The sequence below is a fragment of the Myxocyprinus asiaticus genome, chromosome 43 (assembly GCF_019703515.2).
Source record: "Myxocyprinus asiaticus isolate MX2 ecotype Aquarium Trade chromosome 43, UBuf_Myxa_2, whole genome shotgun sequence".
Taxonomy (NCBI): Eukaryota; Metazoa; Chordata; class Actinopteri; order Cypriniformes; family Catostomidae; genus Myxocyprinus; species Myxocyprinus asiaticus.
The window spans coordinates 35,892,692-35,915,292 of record NC_059386.1 but is presented as its reverse complement, the minus strand read 5'-3'; the positions used below and the strand labels follow the sequence as shown (position 1 = coordinate 35,915,292).

The window sequence follows — 22,601 nt, the reverse complement described above, 5'->3', positions numbered from 1 at the left end:
TATATATATATATATATATATATATATATATATATATATAGATTTTCTCCCCTTTTTCTCCCCAATTTGGAAGGCCCAATTCCCAATGCGCTCTAAGTCCTCGTGGTGGTGTAGTGACTCGCCTCAATCCGGGTGGCGGAGGATGAACCTCAGTTGCTTCCACGTCTGAGACCGTCAATCAGCGCATCTTATCACATGGCTTGTTGAGCGCGTTACTGCGGAGACGTAGCGCGTGTGGAGGCTTCACGCTATTCTCCACGGCATCCACACACAACTCACCACGCGCCCCACCAAAAGCGAGAACCACATTATAGCGACCACGAGGAGGTTACCCCATGTGACTCTACCCTCCCTAGCAACTGGGCCAATTTGGTTGCTTAGGAGACCTGGCTGGAGTCACTCAGCACACCCTGGAACTCCACTTTACACCACTTTATTATATTTTTAAGAACAGACAAAAGAAAAGCCGTCAATGCTCGTGTCTGATTCTCTGTTTGGTCAGAGGCGTGCAGCACGAGTCTGTCATGTGGAACATGCACATGTAAAGAGTTTTCACTCTTTCTCTGTTTCATTCATCTGAAGACGGTTTGCAAGAATAATGTCGTCTGTGAGAATGCTGCAAATGACCGAAGACTATCTCAGAAGGTGCTGTGAGTTTAGTTCGCTTTATTTCCGCGCAGTTAGCATTCTTTGTGAACGCAACTCTGCAGGTTCAGTAATATATATCTTTGTATTAAAGAAACAAAGACGAAAGTGATTAAATCATAAAGTAATACAAGACACATTCACCTTGATCCTAAAATTGAGTTTTATTTTCTTTTTTTAGGCAGTGTTAACTGTATTACCAAAACGCAATAAAAACACAAATTTGATAAGAATGGCAGCATTATTTTGGGAACACAAGGGAATTTATTCGGCTTATTTATTTTCAGTGTTATTGTCTTTACATTTATAATTTATTTCTTAACCTGTAGGCTATTAGTAATTTTCCACCTGGTGTCGTTGATGGATGCTTGCGTGATGGCAAATGGAGCCAGTGGAGATGGTAAATGTTTGGATTTGGGGAGGTGGTTAAATATGATTTTTTGATCACTTCATTTTATTGCTTTTTTAGTTTAAAGTTCAATTTGAATTTAGAAATGTCTTTTATGTTTTTTGTGTTTCAATAAATTAATACATTTTTTAAAGCAAAATCAATAAAGCAAAAAAATTCATCAACCAGAGTGGGGTTGACGATGTAATTGGATATCACGATGTTTTTTAAGGCAGTAATCGCTCAAATATTTTTTACATATCGCTCAGCCCTAATTAATAATATTTTATAACATTTGTGCTTAACTGCTTTTTAGAAAAATAAATATTAATAAAAATCTTGCATTTCTCGTGCTAAAAATTGTTTTCAATATTTTTTGCTTTTGACTACATTACATTACATATTTTACTTTAAGCCCCAGAAAAAATATCAAAGTGACTTAAAAATATTCTGTACTTCTCGTGCCAAAATTTCTGTTTTCAAGAATTTTTGCTTTTAATGAGACTTTATTTTTTTTTTTACTGCCTCTACAGTTACACCACATTTACCAAGGGCAAAAACACTTTTTTATTTATTTATTTTTTATTTTATTTTATTTATTTTTTTAAAGTCCCTCTCCAGTCACTGGTTTAACCCCTAAAAACTCATTAAAGTTAATTAAAATTACATATTTAAAAGTTTTTTTCCATGAAAATAATCCCTTCAAACTCTACACCTTTGCCTCAATTAGTATGCGCGGATCTATGAATATGTAAATTAGTCCCCGCCTCCATCTCTGCACTGCTCGCCTGCAGCTCGGGCTCACTGTGTCCCCAGGATAAATTGATGGAACCGTGTTGGGCTTCAATATATGTTTAGTGGCAAAACCCACCTGTTTGTGGGTACAATTTTCAAAACAGTTCTCTGGCTAATGACTACTGCAAACCCGAGTTTTCTTTGGAAGGTTTGCTGAGACAATACGAATAATCCAAATAAACTGCACCCATTTATCTCGGATTTTCAGATCCTTTGGTAATACATGAAGGCTCACCATTTGTCCTTTGACAACTTTGCATCCGAAAACAGAACAGGTCTTGCAAAAAAACGATATGTAGCTACACCTGGCTTCTCCTGATACCCCTTGCTTCGCCGAAGCGTGTTGATATGGAAAGCCCCACCCTGCAAATTGACGGGATTGGTTCCTTAGGTTTGTGACATATGAAGCCCTGGCTGTCCGTGTTTTTGAGACTGTCTTTGGTAAACTGCAGTTTCAATGTGGAAATGCTCAGCCATGGCATTGTCATGTTATGTCTTCTAGCATATAAAAAACACCATATGGGCATGATTTTCACTGGAGGGGGTCTTTAATGAGACTTTTATAAACACATTTTTACTGCCTCTGGACGGTTACACCACATGACATTTTTTACTTTAAGCCCCAGAAAACTATCAGAATGACTTCAAAAAATATTCTACATTTCTTGTGCCAAAAATTTATTTTTTCAAGAATTTTTGCTTTTAATGAGACCTCTGATAATGAGACTTATCAGAAAAAATATCAAAATGACTTTGAACCCAGAAACTGAAAACATGTTCATCAGAGAAGAGGTGTATTCGTCATGTCATTGACCCCTCTATGGATGCTGTGAGGTGATATACACGCAATATTTGTATGTTCTACAAATGCACAATCATGCAGTTGGGAGCCTTAGGTTTGTTTCATAGTATGACAGTTCTGTGGCTTATGCGCACTGTGGTAAACGTCTTTTCTACACCGGCTCATTTTGAACACAAATGTTTTCACCAGTGTCTAAAACCCCATTGAAAGGAAATGACAGTAATATCATGGCCTGTTGGGCATTATCCACGGCCACATCAAGCATGAAATCACAGCACTAAAGAATTAGCAGGTGCATCTTTAGAACTTCAAAGCTGTTTGTATCTCTGTGTCTCATGTCTTCAAAGCATTCAGAGCTCTTTGATGGAAGTTTTCTTCTCTTTATCAGCCGAGTTTAAACCACAGGCAGAAGAAAAGTTCTTGCATGTGGTGGGAGGCAAAAATATCTTTTTTTCGTAACCTTCTGTGCTTCATGTTGTATTATCTAAAGATAGCTTTTAACATTGTACTGCACACAGATAAGGTATTTTGAGTGTTTCAGAGAGAAAATAGCAAAGCCTTTTTCTCTTTCAGGAGGTTTTGAAGCATTTACAAGGAGGTATTGAAGAGGACTCCAACGATTCGCAAGGACCGATTGATTTTTTGGAGAGAATTAAAGGTAAGTATGCACGACTTTGTCAGGAGGGCAATTTATTAATCCACACTGGGTGATTCTTATGAAACTTGTCAAGAAAATATTTAACCCTAAATCAATACTAATATTATATTTTGCATCAAGCGTGCATTTGGGACAATTAAAATTTTTTGCATCGTGACATTAATATCAGGACACTGAAACACATTTTACCCCCCAATTTTCATTACCGTAACATTTTACTTTTAGCGTTCCTATTGTTTCCATTGATGATTGTCATTACCGCAACACATTTTTAAAACTGTATTATAGTAAAAAATATGCTTTTATACAATCATTTCTAAGTTAAAATAAAATGCAAAGAACTGCTATGATGTATAAAAATACTTTTCAACTTAATATATCATTTTTCACGTTGCAGTATCATAATGATAGTCTTTTTCGCACTATATACTTCTGCTCTGTTCCAAAACGTAGTGAGATGCCTACCTTTTATACACATCTTAGGAGCGCTCTAGATGCAAAGACTGTTCCAAAAGATACGCAACATAATTATGCTTCCTCTTGTTACCTTGTTTTAACCAAATTATAATGTAGCATTGCATGTATCAATCACAGAGAAGCTCATTTTAGGTTGCATTGCATCCATTATTGTGGATGAATTAAGGGAAGTGTACTTTAACATTCCAAATCTGTCTCTTGTGAGGTTTTATAGATGCAAGTATGCTGCCTTAGAAGGCAGCTGCCTATATAGGCAGTTAACAGCACAGATGTGCCATAATGTGGCCGTACAAAGAGTAGGCATCATTATTTTCCCCTCTGTCCTGCAGAAATTAGTCTAGACCCCGGCAGTTTCTCTAATGATAAGATGAGGTCAAAGGCCTCGCTGCAGAGCTCCGGTTCAGGTCACTCAGCTGACAGCAGCCCCAGTCCCAGTCCCATGAGCTCCTTCCCCAGGAGAGGAGTAGCCAATGGGGGCAGAGATAGCACTGGATACCTAGAAGAGCTGGAGAAAGAACGGTGAGTGTAAAGGGATGAGATGGTCTGGTCATATGGCTGATTAGTGCCTTGTAAGAAGGTTAATTAAAGATTTCTTCTAAAGCTCATGTAGATTAGACTTGCGTGGCTAAATGTGGTACAGATCTTACATTCCTGATAGCCAACTCAGGTGTCAGAATAAAGAAATAAGCCACTTAAGGTTGTGCATTACAGTGATTTTACCATGTTTAAGGGTTGTTTTCAGCCACAACATTATAGTGTTGGGAAGTCCGATTCAGTTTAGTGAACCGATTAATTGAATTCAACCAGTAAAAAAAATGAGTCCTCACTCAAAAGTGTTCTCAGAAGTCCCGTGCGGCATTATACATTTGATCAAATGAACATTATTGTTAAGAACATCACAAGAGTGTTGCCAATATTTATAATGTAAATTATTAATAATATTAATTATTCCCATATTGATAACATTGTTCCCAGTTTTACACCTAAACAGAGTCATTCCTTACAGTTGGGTGATCTACTAAAGCTTTGCAAATCGGTTCGATCAAGTCATTAAAAGTATCGGTTCAAATTAACGATTTGTTCACAAATCGAACATCACTCCAACAAGAAGCAAAGTGCCTAAAGCTCTCATAACCGTGGTAAAATTACTGTAACACATGGTTTTAAGTGGCTTGTTGTTTTTACAGTGGTGGCAACTAGGGCTGCAACTAACGATTTATTTGATAATCGAATAATAATAACGATTATTAGAACGATTATTCGACTATTTGGGCGATTATTGCAATGATTATTTATTAGTACTTAACCGACTATCAGCTTGTACTCCAAATTAAAAGGTTGTATTAAACATGCTTACTAACAATAAAGAGGACAAAATCATCTTTCAAAAATACCACTAAATGACATCCACTGAATTACAAGAAATGTTGTTTCTTTGAATTATCTCATATTGCGCAATATGTCAATTTTGTTGACAGTTTTTTTTGTCAACGTTGTCGATAACTTCAACTTATCGTTTCAGCCCAAGTGTCAACATCAGTATTATGAAAGACATCGGTGTTAAATAAAATTAAGGTAAATTCATGTCAGTTGGGCCACTTTTTTGCCATTCATCTCGTTGATAAAAAGTGTCTCAATTAACCTAAATTCACCTTAAATGTATTAATAATAATTGCAATAAATATTTCTTAGGCCGAGTAATATAAAATAGCCTCCAAACACATTTTTGCATCCATCCGCAGTTTTTTTCTGTAGTCTCGTTGTTATTGTCAGCCTCTGCATTTTAACTTTTCAAATTAAAAAGAACTTCTATGGATGCCTGTGTTCAAGGCTCTACCTCTAGATTTTTTTCCCCCGCATTCTGTGTGAACGGCCCCTAACTGTAGGCTTTACAATTGCCAGGCAAATAGACCCATTAACCTCCAACTCTGCGGACCCACCGGCGGGTCCAAAAGGGGGTGCTATATTGTGAAAAAAGTTGACATTTAAAATGCTCAAGTCCCCATATACATAAATCAGGCATATATGGTATTGTTTGAAACTTGTTTGACTGCAGTTTATTTTGTTGCCTTAATACCACAGTTTGAAAGATTTTCAAAATAATCAAAGTGAAATATGATTTCTGTAAGACATCAAATACAAACATCTCTTTTATGTGCCAATCACTGCTGCTGTAAGCCCCAAATAGCTAAAAATAAATTCTGCTATTACCTTAGGCAGTTAATCCAATGATAATAATCCAATGTTATATCTAAGATGTCCAGAACAAAATATGCGGCCCAGCAGGAAAAGCATGCTAAACAAATCTGAATGATATGTTCTTGACTATTGATGATGAAATGTTACACATCATCAAAAAGGGGAGGAGCTCAGCGTTCTAATGACACCTAGATTGAGCTTCTAGTCCACTCATAGGCCGAGATAATCAATGAAATAACGAGGGTGGTGCTTGAACTGAAAATTAGACTGAATGTCTATGGACGAGCACATCTGTGAGGGCTAAAATGCGTTAGAGCGCCACCTACATTTCAGATCTGTATATTGTGATGGAAGGTTATTGAGGAAAAATTATTGTTGCTGCTATCTAGTGGAAGGAAATAAGACTTTTTGGAGGGGGATGGAGTGAAAAGAACCGGTTTTTTCTTTTCTTTAATTCTGTTCAACATAAGATTGTAAACTTATTCATGAATAATATGGTATATTTGGAGTTTTTTTAAAATTTATTTTTATTGGGGGGGCGGTTTTAAAAAATTAGACACATTTTTGGCAATTAATCTACAGTGTGTGTAAATGGTGAGCTTTTAAATTTGAGTGTGAAAAATGCAGGCGACTGCCCAAACATGCCCCAGAGTTGAAGAGATTAATATGAAATTAAACTGATTAAACCAGTGTGCATATAAGCTATTTTAAAGTGGCTTCAAACGTTGCTCGCCCAATCAGATTTTAGACCCAGTATTGTCCGTTTTATAAGTCTCTTTTACATTTTACAAGCCTTCTTTTATGTTGTCTGCTGGCTTTCTCTCTAAATTCATTATTTTTTTATGAATGATTTTGTTTTTATTAGGTCTTTGTTGATGGCAGAGCTTGAGAAGGAAGAAAAGGAAAAAGACTGGTATTACGCCCAGTTACAAAATCTCACCAAACGGATTGACAGTCTACCGCTCACCGAGAATGTAAGCAAAGCGTATTGAAACTGTAATATTAATTGTGGTGTGATATTCACTACAGTGCTCATCATTACTGGCTGTATATAATCTTTGTCGACTTCTGTAGCTTTATGGTTCTATTGTTGTTGTTTTAGTTTTCTTTGCAGACTGATATGACTCGCAGGCAACTGGAGTACGAGGCCCGACAGATCAGAGCGGCGATGGAGGAACAACTAGGCACTTGTCAGGACATGGAGAAACGGGCACAGGTGGGCACAAGAACCGAAATTGAAAGGGTCTGAAATTGTTTGAAACTGAAAACAGGCTTCTGAATTTAAATTGTAAAACCACAGATGTAGTGTTTAGCGATTGAGTTTGCATCCTTTGTTGTCAGGTGCGTGTAGCACGGATACAGCAGATAGAAAAAGACATGCTGAGGATCCGGACACGTTTGCAAACCCATTCAGCTGACTCAGAGGTACTGGATTATTCTCAGCTGCTGCCTACATGCTAATAATTCTAACTACATTAGTACATTTTTGTTAAAATAACCAACCCTAAATATAAGAGTAATTGTGAGGCTTCACTAGCACACTGTGTTGTCAACACCTTTTAGGCTCCCCCAAAAAATCGATATGATAACCACTATATCGATATGGAAATCTGTGGTCAAATTGTGCAAGCATTTGTTCCTCTTAACACGTTTAATCCCCTTTACTTAGTAAAGGCTGTCATTTCCACTTTAGCATCAGTGTGTTTGCTGTGCAGATTCTAATTTAGAATGTTCCGCTTTTAGTTTGTGGTTTTGCAGCAATCGGCAGAACAGTTTCTCTTAAGCTGCTTGTGCCAAGTCAGTTGAGTAGCTATCTTAAGTGGACTACAGTAAATACATTTGTGCATGCACACGCTGAAGCCATGAAAGTTCAATTCAGTGAGCATGCTCTGCTAATGCATCAGACTTTGTGTGGCTGAGCATAAAACTGGAGTGTGACAGCTTTAGGATGTACAGATGGGATTGAGTCAGAATGGTTGATTTAGTGAGTTTATCTAGATTTGTTTTTTGCTTTAATGTTTTCTACAATTATGCGTGATGATAGCATACTTTGCTTCAGTGTAGTTACTAACTAAATCCACCACCTTCAACAATACATTTGAAGACAATAGTGAGCAACGGTCTGGTTCCGGATGTAAAAATTCCATTCATTTTCTCAATAGGCGAATTGATTTTCGATAACTCATAAACCTTTAAAGACAGACCTACTGTGAGCTCTGAGGTTGTTAATCAGAGGTATATGCCTCTGTTGAAGTCATCAGTCCATGTTATTTCAACTTCATTTAAAAAAAAATCATGTTTATTCGTGGAATTCCTAGTGAAGATCTTCCCATGATCCTGAAGAGAAAGATCCACCAATCACAGAATCGAGGCGAGCAAAGCGCACCAAAAGAGCTCTGCAGTGACCACCCACTCCCAATGACGCAGTCTAGTCACTCTCCCTACACTTTCAAACTACCTATATATTTTTGCATATCTAAATATTTTGCATTAAACAAAGTATATTGTTTCTTGTAATGCACAACTTTAAATCAATAGTTTTATATTTTGCATTGTTTTTAATTTGATTACGTCATTTGCAATGCTTCATGGGATTGTAGTTCATTCCAGTCTTGTACCTTTGTCTTTTTGTACGATTTTCAAATACTTAAGTGCTTCAAATCAAAGTTTGTAAAGTTGTTATTCACTTTGGAGTTGTTTGGTTTGGTTCATGACTTGTATGAAATCCCTATGGAAAACAATTATTGGAAAAAACACTTCCGAAACCAAGACCGCTGAGAAAAAATGGGTGGGCACTGTTGCACTCCACTACTGTCAGATGATGTCTGATTAGTCGGCCTGCTATTTATCTGTAGGCTACCTGTTTATAGATGAGTATGTTAGTGTTTTTGTGACATTTTTATATGTGAATGTATCAGGAGTCTATTTTTAGGTGTCGTAATAATATTAGTATATTGTTCCACACAGGGTTGCAAAACAAGCAAAAATTATATTTGATTTTCGTGTTTTTGTTTTCGTTTAATTTTACTGACCAAAATTATGTATCAAGGAGCAGTATGAACTCATCTGCAGTTTTGAATGGTCAGATCTAGCACCACAACGATAGGTGGAGGTGTTCGGTGCACGCATACTCTGCGTCTTCAGAACTTGCGAGCTGTTTAATGGGCTATACTGTTGTGATGACGGTTGGCAGAAAGCAAACGAGTGCTGAGTACTTGAATACGACACAGTGACTCTAAAAAGCAAATGCATTGTTGTGTCACCCAGTACTATCTGTGGCACTGAAGCATTGCCGAATCATCCACTGATTTCAAGCAGTATAAAGGCAATTTGTACATAGGACCATTTATTATTACTTCTGACCACTAGATGACACCATCCTGAAACTTCATATGGAATCTCAGGACAAGATCATAAGGTCAAGTACTGAAAAGAAATAGTCCAAAAAGTAATTTTAAAGATTTCGGCACCACTAGATGGCGCTATGCCCAAAGTGCTCAGGTACCCTCAAGGCATGGTGGTGATGACGAACACAAAGTTTCATTTCAATATGACAAAGTGTTGCCGAGATACAGCCTCAGATCATTTTTGCCATCCCTCGGTTGAATTTGTTAATTTGTTATTCAATAATCGTCCTGTCTGTCGAAAAGCTTTAGATAGCTTTTTGTCAGGAGGGTCCCTAGATGATAAAGGCAAAATTTCGTGCGCATCGGACGTTCAGCCTAGGAGGAGATAGAAAAAAATAGGTTTTCAGTTCAATTCAAAATGGCAGACAGGAAGTATAGTGGACCATGGCAAATGTGGTGTCACCGTGCTCGGCATGACCCAAGGAAGCTAACAGAATAAGTCCCGTTGAAATAGACCAGAGTGATCCAAAGTTATAAGCGTTTTATCATATCTTTTTACCACTAGGTGGCGCTGTTCCCAAACTTTTTGAGGACCTTCAGGACATGGCCCCGATGATTTTATAATGATACGCCTATGCTTTTGTAATATAAAGCAATTTACAACTAAATAAAAAATTGCCGATGCCCAATATGGCCGACAAAATTGGGTATCATTCGACTCGTTATGCCCCAAGGAATCCAAAGAGACCAGCCTCATAATTATAGGCCAAACTATTCAAAACATTTTTATATATCCTGACCACTAGGTGGTGATGTGCCAAAATGCTGCTGGTACCCTCAACTCATGATGGCTATGACATATACCAAGGTTCGTGTTAATACGCCAAAGCGTTGTGAAGATACAGCCTCACATCCATTTTGGCGTGCTCACCATAAAATTGGTTGAAGCGGTATTCGAAAACGTTTTGGTCTATCAAGAAGCTTTGTACAGCTTTTTGTTCCCAGTGTCTCTACATGATACAAGAAAAATTTTGTGCAAATTGGACATACGGTCTAGGAGTGAAAGTGACCGTATGTCACTCTATATTTAACATTACTTCAATATTAGCTGTATTAAAGGAGCTTCAGGTGTTCTGAGAGTGTCCTCTATCAGTGTGCCACATTTCATAACTTTCCTGTGTATGGTTCTATGGGCTGCCACAGACTCCCAGCCAGAGGAAGAAGAAAACTAACGGATACAATATGTGCCTATGCACCTTAGGTGCTCTGCCCCTAAATAAAAACGAATAAAAACTACAAAAAAACAAGAAAAATACTAAAACTGAAATTCAAATGAAAATTGAAAATATAAAAATATAAATGAAATAAAAAAATAAAAACTATAATAACACTTCCACATATAAGTGTTTATATGCAGACTCACTGATATGTGTGTGGGTGTGTACAGTATATCTGTGTATGTGAATGTCCCTGTAAGAGGATAAATCCTATTGGACACTTATACTTTTGCTCCCCCTCTGTTGCTGTAATCTCGTCAGCTGAATGAGTGATGGAGATGTAGGACAGAAAGAGCCCTGACGCTCCAGCAGCTGCTGTCCTACAGCCCTAGGGTCTACTCAACCTCTCTCTCTCTCTATATCTCTATATTTGACCAGTGTCCACTTATCGAGTCCTGAGCACTCTATCCTAACACACGGAGCGGATTACTCTGTAGCCAACAAGCCTCTCTCTTTCCACCTGTCCTGACCGTTTTCTTTTGCATCAAGATGATTTAGTTGCCTTCTCATTCTATGTTAGTTGTGATTTTGTCTCTGTTGGGCAGGGATGCCTTGCTTGCTTTGTTGGATTAATTTACTCAATTTCACATCTGCTGTTTATTGTCCACATTCAATCATCAGGTCAAGCATGAACCGGTGACCCAAACCGAAGGTGCAAATGCGTCCGGGGATGCTGGCGGCGGTAGTGCAGCTTGCCCGCAGGTAAGGACGATTGTTGTTCAAACACATGTTGATCATAAACAATGTGTGTGGTAAAGGCAGAGAATGATAACTTTTGTTTACCGGTTATAGATGAACCTATAAGGCTTTTCAAATCGTGCTGCGAAATCACTCGGGTATCGAATTGTCAGTACATCAACTTGGTACTGAAGGACTGGTACTTCCATAGTCCTTATTGTATTTATTTTTAATAGTCTCCCACTAAATTGGGTTAATTTTTGTTTGAGGTTTCATGAAGAAGGCCCTTTTATAATCAGTCAGTGGGTGCCAAGGATTTCAGGCCCTTTTTAAAAGCCCTTTCTGTCCATGCCAAGAGCTTCAGTGTGCTTTGAATATTAACGATTTGAATGAAAATGCAAATTATTTTATTGTTGGTTACAGAGCCCTACTGAGACTTTGAAATTCTAAGCATAAACGGGACCGTTATTTGTTTTTCATACTGTTGCACTTGCTTATTGCAGTAGTCTCACATGGTATTTTTCAGACAGATGGTGTGAGCTATATGTCACTGGATTAGGTACAGGAAGTGAGTTGGATTTGAGCCAAACGTTTACAGAGTAAAAAAAAATGTGTCCTTTTCAATGCAGTGTATTTTATTTGTATGCTACTTAAATATTTCCATATTTTTAGTATTTGAATGTAGATTTGGGGGACTGCAAGTATTTTTTTGTATTTTCAAAAAGCTCATCTAAATGCTGATTTGTACCTGTAACTGAACAGTGCCTTGCAAAAGTATTCAGACCCCTGACCAATTCAAATGGTACACTGAAATTTCATTCTGATTGATATTTTATTTTAAAACACTGAAACTCAAGAGATTGTTTTTTTTTGTTGGGAAATATTTTTATGAAAAATAAAAAACTGAAATATCTTGCTTGCATAAGTATTCAACCCCCACACAATATTTGGTCGAGTCACCTTTTGCTGCAATAACTGCTTGGGGTACATATGTACCAGCTTTGCACACAGTGACGAAGTGATTTTGGCCCATTCTTCTTGGCAGATTTGCTCCAGGTTGTCCAGGTTGGTTGGGTGATGCTTGTGGACTGCAATTTTCAAATAGTGCCACAGATTCTCAATAGGATTGAGGTCAGGACTTTGACTGGGCCACTGTAGGACATTCATCTTTTTGTTCTTGAGCCACTCCAATGTTGATTTGGCCTTGTGCTTGGGATCATTGTCATGCTGAAAGGTGAATTTCCTCCCAAGCTTCAGTTATTTAGTGGCCTGAAGCAGGTTCTCTTGCAGTATTTTCCTATATTTTGCTCCATCCATTCTTCCTTCAGTTCTAACAAGATGCCCAATCTCTGCTGATGAGAAGCATCCCCACAGCATGATGCTGCCACCACCATACTTCACTGTAGGGATGGTGTGTCTTGAGGCATAGGAAGTGTTAGGTTTGCGCCACACATAGCGCTTTGAGTTTTGGCCAAAAAGCTCTATGTTGGTCTCATCTGACCACACAACCTTCTCACACATCGCAGCTGGGTCACTCACATGCTCTCTGGCAAACTCCAGATGTGCTTTCAGATGGTACTTTTTGAGTAACGGCTTCTTTCTTGCCGTCCTTCCATACAGGCCAGCATCATGCAGTGCTCTTGATATGGTTGACTGGTGCACCATTACTCCACTCCCAGCCACTGAACTCTGTAGCCCCTTCAAAGTGATTGTTGGCCTCACTTTGGCTTCTCTCACAAGTCTCCTTTTTGTTAGAGCGCTGAGTTTTGAGGGACGGCCTTTTCTTGGCAGTGCCTGGGTGGTGTGGTGCAGCTTCCACTTCCTGATTATTGATCCAACGGTGCTCACTGGGATATCCAAACATTTGGATATTATTTTGTACCCTTTCCGTAATCTTTGCATTTTTATTACTTTTATCTCTAACTTTTGTGGAATGCTCTTTGGTCTTCATTTTCCTTCAGATTCACAGCCTGACCGATTATCCTTCAACAATGGGTTCTTTATCCAGAAAATGTGATTACAACTTTAATGATTCATAGGTGGATGCCAATGGTGAAGTAATTGTGTCCTCGTTAGGGTAATTTCTTTCATCGGTGGAACCTGGCAGCTTCCACAGGACAGGGGTTGAATACTTGTGCAAGCAAGATATTTCAGTTTTTTTTATTTTATTTTTTTATATACATTTCCCAACATAAAACCAATGTCACCTAACAATAATTGATTTTGAGTTCCAGTGTTTTAAAATAAAATATCAAATAGAATGAAATTTCAATGCACCATTTGTAATTCAGTAATATTTTATAATTGGTCAGGTGTCTGAATATTTTGCAAGGCACTATAATGTGAGGTAGTTGGTGATACCCAGCCCAACTGAAAAGATGCAAACAGATGTTTATTTGCTGTATTTTAAGTAGTGCTGTTAGTCGATTAAAATTTTTAATAGTGATTTATCGCATAATTTTACATAGTTAATCGCGATTAATCGAAGATTTTGAACGTGCTGAAATTTGACACTATGGGATTGGTCCAAAACTTGCCTACATAGGCAGCTGTCTTCTATGGCAGCATCCTTACTGAAATGATGCCTTATAAGAGAGCGTTTTGGAACACGTCATTCAAATAACCCTCGTCACACGAGACTCGACTCGCATGCGATGGGAACAATGCGATACTCGAATAAGCATATATACGCCTAGTACACACATTTTGTGTAAATTATTCAGTTTTCTATTATATTAAACACATTTTTATCAATACTTTCAGTATTGAATGTATTAGAAATATATTTATAATCCAAGATTCTCTCGCTTCGTCCGCCTTATTGGATTTATTTTTCCACCTAGCTCATCACAGTGTGTTCTGGGATCACCTGCCCGGGGAAGGATACATACATTGCTATCTTAAAATTTTTCCAAAATGAGGTATCTTATGAGGCAGCATAATTAAGATACCTATGTTTAAAAAAAAAAAAAAAAAAGATACCTATGTTTTGGAACAGCCTTCGCTTCGGGAGCGTGCCTATGATATATGTATATGTATACACCGATCAGCCACAGCATTAAAACCACCTGCCTCATATTGTGTAGGTCGCCCTCGTGCTGCCAAAACAGCGCCAACCTGCATCTCAGAATAGCATTCTGACACGCTATTCTTCTCACCACAATTGTACAGAGCGGTTATCTGAGTTACCGTAGACTCTGTCAGTTCGAACCAGTCTGGCCATTCTCTGTTGACCTCTCTCATCAACAAGGCGTTTCCATCCACAGAACTGCCGCTCACTGGATGTCACAATCATCCATGCGATTATCTAATCAAACAATCGTGTGGCAGCAGTACAGTGCATAAAGTCATACGGGACAGGAGCTTCAGGTAATGTTCACATCAATCATCAGAATGGGGAAAAAATGTGATCTCAGTGATTTGGACCATGGCATGATTGTTGGTGCCAGATGGGCTGGTTTGAGTATTTCTGTAACTGCTGATCTCCTGGGATTTACACAACAGTCTCTAGAATTTACTCCAAATGGTGCCAAAAACAAAAAACATCCAGTGAGCGGCAGTTCTGTGGATGGAAACGCCTTGTTGATGAGAGAGGTCAACAGAGAATGGCCAGACTGGTTTGAACTGACAAAGGCTACGGTAACTCAGATAACCACTCTGTACAATTGTGGTGAGAAGAATAGCATGTCTGAATGCTATTATGAGATGCGGGTTGGCGCTGTTTTGGTGGCACGAGGGGGACCTACATGATATTAGGCAGCTGGTTTTAATGTTGTGGCTGATCTGTGTGTGTGTGTGTGTATGTGTATATATATATATATATATATATATATATATATATATATATATATATATATGAGTTTGGCGCCCTTATGCTTACTGCCTCTGGTCAGTGTAATGACTCTGGGTGGACATATTACCCTTCCCAACAAGAGTTTATGTGGTTTTTGCTGTATTAACATTAAATGTGTTAATCGCGATAAAGAAAAATGAACTCATTAAACTTTCAAATGAATCGCATGCGTTAACGCGTTAATTCTGGCAGCTCAAATTTTAAGATGACAAAAAGTGTTTAAATCTACCATTTATTTTTTTGGCTGACAGAGCTCAAGTTCTCGAGTCGATCACGACACAGTCAGTGAGATGAGCAGTACTGGAAGTTACTCTGTCCCACGACGATTGACAAGTCATCTTGGCACTAAGGTAAGCTACTGCTAAACTTTCCATATTGAGTAATGAAATTCTCAAGACAAAAATGACTTGCAAATGCAAGTCATGCTTTGCTTTGTGTTTAATTAGGATTCTAGCCTTTTTATTTTTGGTTTTTTTCACCTTTATTTTTAGAGGATAGTTAGTGTAGACACAAAAGTAGGGTTAAGAGGGGGAATAGAATCGGGGCATGACCCAGGTCGAATTTGAACCTAGGTTCCCGTGAGCCAACAGCTCTCATCCTTAAGTCTGATGTTTTGTATGCAGGTTGAAATGGTGTACTCTCTGCTGTCCATGCTGGGGACTCATGATAAAGACGACATGTCTCGGACGCTCCTGGCCATGTCGAGTTCCCAGGACAGCTGCATTGCCATGCGTCAGTCCGGGTGCCTGCCGCTGCTCATCCAGCTTCTACATGGCAATGACAAGGACTCTGTGTTGCTTGGAAATTCTCGGGGCAGCAAAGAGGCCCGGGCGAGGGCTAGCGCCGCCCTGCATAACATTATCCATTCACAGCCCGATGACAAGCGCGGCCGACGGGAGATCCGGGTGCTCCACCTACTGGAGCAGATCAGGGCATACTGCGAGACCTGCTGGGAGTGGCAAGAGAGTCATGAGCGTGGCGTAGACCAGGACAAGAACCCAAGTAAGACTCAGTTTATCTCGAGCTTGTCTGCTGTATTAACTGGTCAGGAATAACACATAAGGGAAATTAGATGTCTTGTGGTATCCTTATTTTTAGATCTGTGAGCATTTCTTTAATTGTGGAACGGGATGATATATCAGCCAATTTATTATATGGCCATTTTTGGATTATCAGCACTGATGTGTAACCACTCCAGTGTGTTTGTTCCACAGTCTACTACAAGCCTAATATAAGCCTAAGCTTAATGGATGATTTTATAACTGTTCTAAGTGGATATATAATTAATGCATGTGGAACTGTATGAGCTAAATAATTTACTTTCGTTTCATTACAGTGCCTTCTCCTGTCGAGCATCAGATTTGTCCAGCAGTTTGTGTTCTCATGAAGCTGTCCTTTGATGAAGAACACAGGCATGCGATGAATGAGCTTGGTATGTTTTCCAGACATTGATTTGACCAAAAAACTGTGAGTGAAGGCCTGTTCACACCAAATCCATGACGATTTTGTGAAACGTACCGCTGACGGAAGGTCTATTCACACAGAGTCCATAAAACAATGAAACAAAAACCTATCTCACTCCTGTACACTCCTGAGATTAATATAATAATACTGTTAAAGCATTTATTTTCCTAATTTGGCATAACTGTTTAATTATGTTCTTTCCATGATGTTGGTGTATTTTGAGGAGTATATTCTGTGTTTTTTTTTATGCTGGTGAGATGAGTAAAAAGCGCTGTTTCAATGTATTTTGCTACAAGTTGGTCTATATTCCAGATACCCGAACTCAAATTCTCTTTTTATAATGCCTGCAATAATGCCTGGATAATATAACACAAGACACAGTGAAATAAATACATGTGGAATAATGTAAACATTTATTTATTTTTTTCACCCAATTTGGAATGCCCAATTCCCAGTGCGCTTATAAGTCCTCGTGGTCGCGTAGTGATTCGCCTTGATCCGGGTGGCAGAGGATGAATCCCAGTTGCCTCCGCGTCAATCCATGTATCTTGTCATGTGACTTGTTGAGCGCGTTGCCACGGAGACATAGCACGTGTGGAGGCTTCACGCCATCCACCGCGGCATCCGCGCTCAACTCACCACGCGCCCCACCGAGAACGAACCACATTATAGCGACCACGAGGAGGTTACCTCATGTGACTCTACCCTCCCTAGCAACCGGGCCAGTTTGGTTGCTTAGGAGATCTGGCTGGAGTCACTCAGCACGCCCTGGGATTCAAACTAGCGAACTCCAGGGGTGGTAGCCAGCGTCTTTTACCACTGAGCTACCCAGACCCCCCACCTTGGAATAATGTACATTGAGAATAACAGTATAGTATATGATGCATATATTAAAAATATTATAAAAGAAAACACTGCTCAAGGTCTTTTATTTATTAAAATTATAGCAATACTTTGTTATATTTCCCTTGCAATAAAAATAGCAGTGTGGTTCTGCAATTTGTTTGTCTAAAAGATTGCATGCATCTTTTAATGGGACATTTTACTACGAGCATATGCCGGTGTTTGCCAGTTGATTAGTGCCACTAACATGCTGGATTGAGCAGCTGCAGCGACTCTGGAAAAATTACAAAAAGCTCTTCTCATTGGTCAGTCAGTTTTCATCACAGTCTGAAGAAAAAAAATGTGTATTGTTGCCGGATGATTTATCGGACCTGCTGTGAATACCTTTCAAAAGCTCGTTTGGAATGAACAATCGCACCGAAAAAAACAGGTTTGATGTGAACAGGCCTTGAAACTTGTCCACCCCTTTAATCATGTTAGACCTTGAAGAAATTAAGAATCTAAATGTCATTGGCTAAATGCTTCAATGCATTGTTTGTGTAGGTGGTCTTCAGGCGATTGGAGAGCTGCTGCAAGTAGACTGTGAGATTTACGGTCTTACGAATGATCACTACAGTGTCACACTCAGAAGATATGCTGGGATGGGTCTCACTAATCTTACCTTTGGGGATGTAGCAAACAAGGCAAGTTATCCCATCAAAATCTGTTTTAAATGTAGCCATTTATTGAATATATTTGTCTTATTTAATTGCAACTTTTGTCTTGTCATGCCTGCAGGCTACGCTTTGTTCCATGAAAGGTTGCATGAGGGCCATGGTGGCTCAACTGAAGTCAGAAAGTGAGGACTTACAGCAGGTACAACTGTTAGGAAATGCTTGCCAGGGTAGCACATTAAATATTTCACGCACTGAGATATACCGCCTACTTCTTCAGGTAATTGCGAGTGTTTTGAGGAATCTGTCATGGCGAGCTGATGTCAACAGTAAGAAGATCTTGCGAGAAGTCGGTAGTGTTAGGGCCCTGATGGAGTGTGCCTTAGAAGTTCAAAAGGTGAGGTTTCTCTAAAATTCTGTAATAAATTCTTTAAAAATTAATGTTAGAATCCAAAAATCCACTCATTAACACGTTAAAGAAAATGACTAATTCTTGTACTTATGTACCTTTACAGGAATCCACATTAAAAAGTGTCCTGAGTGCCCTTTGGAACCTATCAGCTCATTGCACTGAAAACAAAGCTGATATCTGTACCGTTCCAGGAGCTTTGGCCTTTTTAGTGAGCACTCTAACATACAGAAGCCAAACCAACACCCTTGCCATAATAGAAAGTGGTGGTGGTATCCTGAGAAACGTGTCAAGCCTTATCGCCACAAATGAAGAGCACAGGTTGAGGATGCTTTACATTTCATAAACTGAAATAATTTAATTAGATAATCAAATGTGCCTGAACAGCAACTAACCTTTTCCTTTCTCTTTTTCAGGCAAATATTGAGGGAAAACAGCTGTCTGCAGACTCTTCTTCAGCACCTTAAATCACACAGTCTGACAATAGTGAGCAACTCCTGTGGAACACTGTGGAATCTCTCTGCCCGCAATGCAAAAGATCAGGAGGCATTATGGGACATGGGTGCAGTTAGCATGCTGAAGAACCTCATTCACTCCAAACACAAGATGATAGCTATGGGAAGTGCAGCTGCTTTGAGAAACCTCATGGCCAATCGGCCTGTGAAATATAAGGATGCTAACATAATGTCTCCTGGATCAAGTTTGCCTTCCCTCCATGTAAGAAAACAGAAAGCACTAATTGAAGAACTTGATGCACAGCACCTCTCTGAAACCTTTGATAATATTGACAATTTGAGCCCAAAGGCCTCTCACAGGGCCAAGCCAAGACACAAGCATAATGTCTATGGTGACTATGATGGTGTCTGTAGGTCAGACGGTTATAGCCCTAACGGAGTCAGTGTTCGCTCACCTTATATGAACACCCCAGTCCTCTCAAGTCCATCCTCTCGAGACAATAGAGGAAATGCAGAAAATGTCCGAGCCGAGAGGGACAGAAGTCTAGATCGGGAGCGAAGGGGGTTCCATCCAGATCCTGAGCCTGCCAAGCGAATGCTACAGATACCTACAACTGCAGCTCAAATTGCAGTTGTTATGGAGGAAGTGCAGAGCATGCACTTAAGTATGGACGATAGAACTGCAGGATCCATGCCAGACCCTCACGCAGTGCAAGATGACATGATCAGACGTCAGACTGCTGTGCATAGCCACCAAAACATTTATAGCTACAGCAAAACTGACCCATCAGGAAGACCGTGTCCAGTGCCCAAACTGGAGTACAGAGCATCTAATGACAGTCTGAATAGTGTCAACAGCACTGATGGCTATGGTAAAAGGGGTCAAATGAAGCCATCAGCAGACTTGTACTCGGAAGATGATGAAGGCAAATGCTGCATCTACAGAAAATATCCAGCAGATCTTGCCCATAAAATACACAATGCAAATCACATGGAAGATGATGATGGAGATGTGGACACACCTATCAACTACAGTTTGAAGTATTCAGATGAACAACTCAACTCTGGTCGACAAAGCCCAAGCCAGAATGAAAGGTGGGCAAGGCCCAAGCTCCTTGATGATGAAATGAAACGGCCTGATCAGAAACCACCAAGATCCCAAAGCCCCGGGTACCCCATGTACACTGAAGGCAGTAGTGATGGAGAAGACAAACTCAAAAAGTACCAGCCCAGGTTTGTGCAACAGGACATGCCTGGATTTAGATCCAGGGGCTCCAGTGAACAAATTAACAGTAGCTCCAGCCATGGACTTAACAAAAAGATGTCTCAAAACCTCTGCGCAGTTGATGATTATACAGATGACAAACCAACAAACTACAGTGAGCGCTATTCAGAGGAAGAACAGCTCAATGAACAAACTTCAAATTACAGCATTAAATACAATGAGGATCACCATGTAGAACAGCCAATTGATTACAGTTTGAAATATTCTGATGCTTCCTCCAAGAAGGCCATGTTTAGTCATTCAAAGCCATCTTCTACCCAGAGCTCTGTCAAAGACCATTTAAGCCAACATAGTTCCTCCACTGTGGCATCCATAAAGAATCAGGGTAGGCAAAAACAGCTTCACCTATCTACTGCACAAAGCAGATCAGTACCATCTAGAGCAGTTCAGAAGAACCCAACCTGCAAGGCTCCTACAATAAATCAAGAAACATTACAGACATATTGTGTGGAGGACACTCCCATATGTTTCTCACGTGGTAGCTCTTTATCATCATTGTCCTCAGAAGAAGATGAAATGGAAATCTGCAAGCGTAATGTCTCAGCCACTAACTACCCAGCTCTGCCTATATCAGAAAAGGAATCCCATAGTAGCATTGTGCCAGACCAACACACTGCTGAGAGCCAGTCATCTGTGAATTATGGCCGCATGAAACCCCCAAGACATCAGGGACACTTAGGACATGGAGATGGCCCCAGGCATCACAAAACAGTGGAATTTTCATCAGGTTCTAAATCGCCATCCAAAAGTGGTGCCCAAACACCCAAAAGTCCCCCTGAACATTATGTACAAGAGACTCCTCTCATGTTCAGCAGATGTACATCTGTCAGCTCCCTTGACAGTTTTGAGAGCCATTCCATTGCAAGTTCTGTGCAAAGTGAGCCATGCAGTGGGATGGTCAGTGGAATTATCAGCCCAAGTGATCTGCCTGATAGCCCTGGACAAACGATGCCTCCAAGCCGTAGCAAGACACCACCACCTCCACCACCACGATCCTCATCTGTAAAACAAAAATCTACAGTGCCACCCCACTCTGAAAAACAGGATTTGGCTCCTAGGCATACAGTTGTTAACGCTGCTGTACAGAAAGTGCAGGTTCTGCCAGATAATGATACTCTTTTACATTTTGCCACAGAAAGCACTCCAGATGGCTTCTCTTGTGCTTCAAGCCTTAGTGCATTAAGTTTAGATGAACCTTTTATTCCAAAAGATGTTGAGCTAAAGATAATGCCTCCAGTTCATGAAGATGACCATAGTAATGAGGTTGAGCTTGAGAACGAAGATATTGAAGAGCCAAAAGTTCAGGAGAAACCACCATCAACATCTGAAGCTGGGAAGGACATGTTAGATGACTCAGATGACGATGATGACATAGGGATTCTAGAGGCTTGCATTAATTCAGCAATGCCAACAAAATCATCACGAAAACCCAAAAAGCAATCACCCACAACCACTTCAGGAATACCCCCACCTGTGGTTCGTAAACCAAGTCAGCTCCCCGTTTATAAATTGTTGCCTCCACAAAGTAGAGGACAACAGCAGAAACATGTAACCATAGCTCATGGTGAGGAAATGCCACGGGTGTACTGTGTTGAGGGAACGCCCATTAACTTTTCCACAGCAACATCTCTCAGTGATCTAACTATAGATTCACCCCCAAATGAGTTGGCAGGTCTTGAAAGTACAGCTTCCCATGCCGAAGCATCTGGTCCAAGACGAGATATTCTACCTGAGGGGAGAAGTGCAGAGTCTAAAGATACTAGTATATCGTCTCCCACACAATCTGCTCTGGCTGAGAATGAAGGAGATGATATTCTGGCAGAGTGCATCAATTCTGCAATGCCCAAAGGCAAAATTCACAAGCAATTCAGAATGCAGAAGATGTCTGATCAGGCTCAGAATCCATCTACTGCCCCTGGCAGTTTAGTTCAGCAAGACTTGGAAAGGAAAAAGCCTACTTCTCCTGTAAAACCCATGCCACAAAGCAGTGAGTACAGAGCAAGAATGCTCAAACGGTCAGAGGCTCCTTATTGCATGCCAGAAGCGGTATCATATCCAGATAAAAACAAAGAAACCAAAAAGCCAGAGCCCAAAGTAGTCACAAGAGAGTACAGAGATAAGCCTGCTAATGCTGTGGAGAGAGCACGTCCCGGGTTTGCCTTTGACTCTCCGCATCATTACACACCAATAGAGGGCACACCTTATTGTTTCTCTCGCAATGATTCACTGAGTTCTCTTGATTTTGAGGATGATGATCTGGACTTGTCCAAGGAAAAGGCTGAGCTTCGAAAAGATAAAGAGCAAAGAAAAGTTCCACCTTTGAAATGCAGTGTAGATCAGCCAGTAAGCACCAACAGGATACCAGCATTTCAG

General features: G+C 39.9%; 1 protein-coding gene and 1 long non-coding RNA gene across 7 annotated transcripts in view; one reads left to right on the top strand and one right to left on the bottom strand.

Annotated features, from left to right (window-relative positions):
- The window catches only part of apc (APC regulator of WNT signaling pathway), a 62,948-nt gene that overhangs the window by 37,259 nt on the left and 3,088 nt on the right, over positions 1–22,601 (top strand). For 4 of the 6 annotated variants that reach the window (XM_051686349.1, XM_051686350.1, XM_051686352.1 and 1 more), the window contains 13 exons: positions 3,204–3,288; positions 4,095–4,284; positions 6,830–6,938; positions 7,067–7,180; positions 7,306–7,389; positions 11,210–11,290; positions 15,371–15,469; positions 15,743–16,121; positions 16,456–16,551; positions 17,970–18,109; positions 18,204–18,476; positions 18,595–18,809; positions 18,905–22,601. The exon at positions 18,905–22,601 is cut by the window's right edge and continues 3,088 nt beyond it. In XM_051686349.1, the coding sequence (XP_051542309.1) occupies positions 3,204–3,288; positions 4,095–4,284; positions 6,830–6,938; positions 7,067–7,180; positions 7,306–7,389; positions 11,210–11,290; positions 15,371–15,469; positions 15,743–16,121; positions 16,456–16,551; positions 17,970–18,109; positions 18,204–18,476; positions 18,595–18,809; positions 18,905–22,601 (5,562 nt within the window). The remainder of the gene's footprint in view (positions 1–3,203; positions 3,289–4,094; positions 4,285–6,829; positions 6,939–7,066; positions 7,181–7,305; positions 7,390–11,209; positions 11,291–15,370; positions 15,470–15,742; positions 16,122–16,455; positions 16,552–17,969; positions 18,110–18,203; positions 18,477–18,594; positions 18,810–18,904) is intronic. The other 2 variants (XM_051686351.1, XM_051686354.1) reach the window with 2 other exon arrangements.
- Positions 4,136–22,601, bottom strand: part of LOC127433982 (uncharacterized) — a 23,906-nt gene continuing 5,440 nt past the window's right edge. The window contains exon 3 of the long non-coding RNA XR_007895963.1: positions 4,136–4,270. This is a non-coding gene — a long non-coding RNA (uncharacterized LOC127433982). The remainder of the gene's footprint in view (positions 4,271–22,601) is intronic.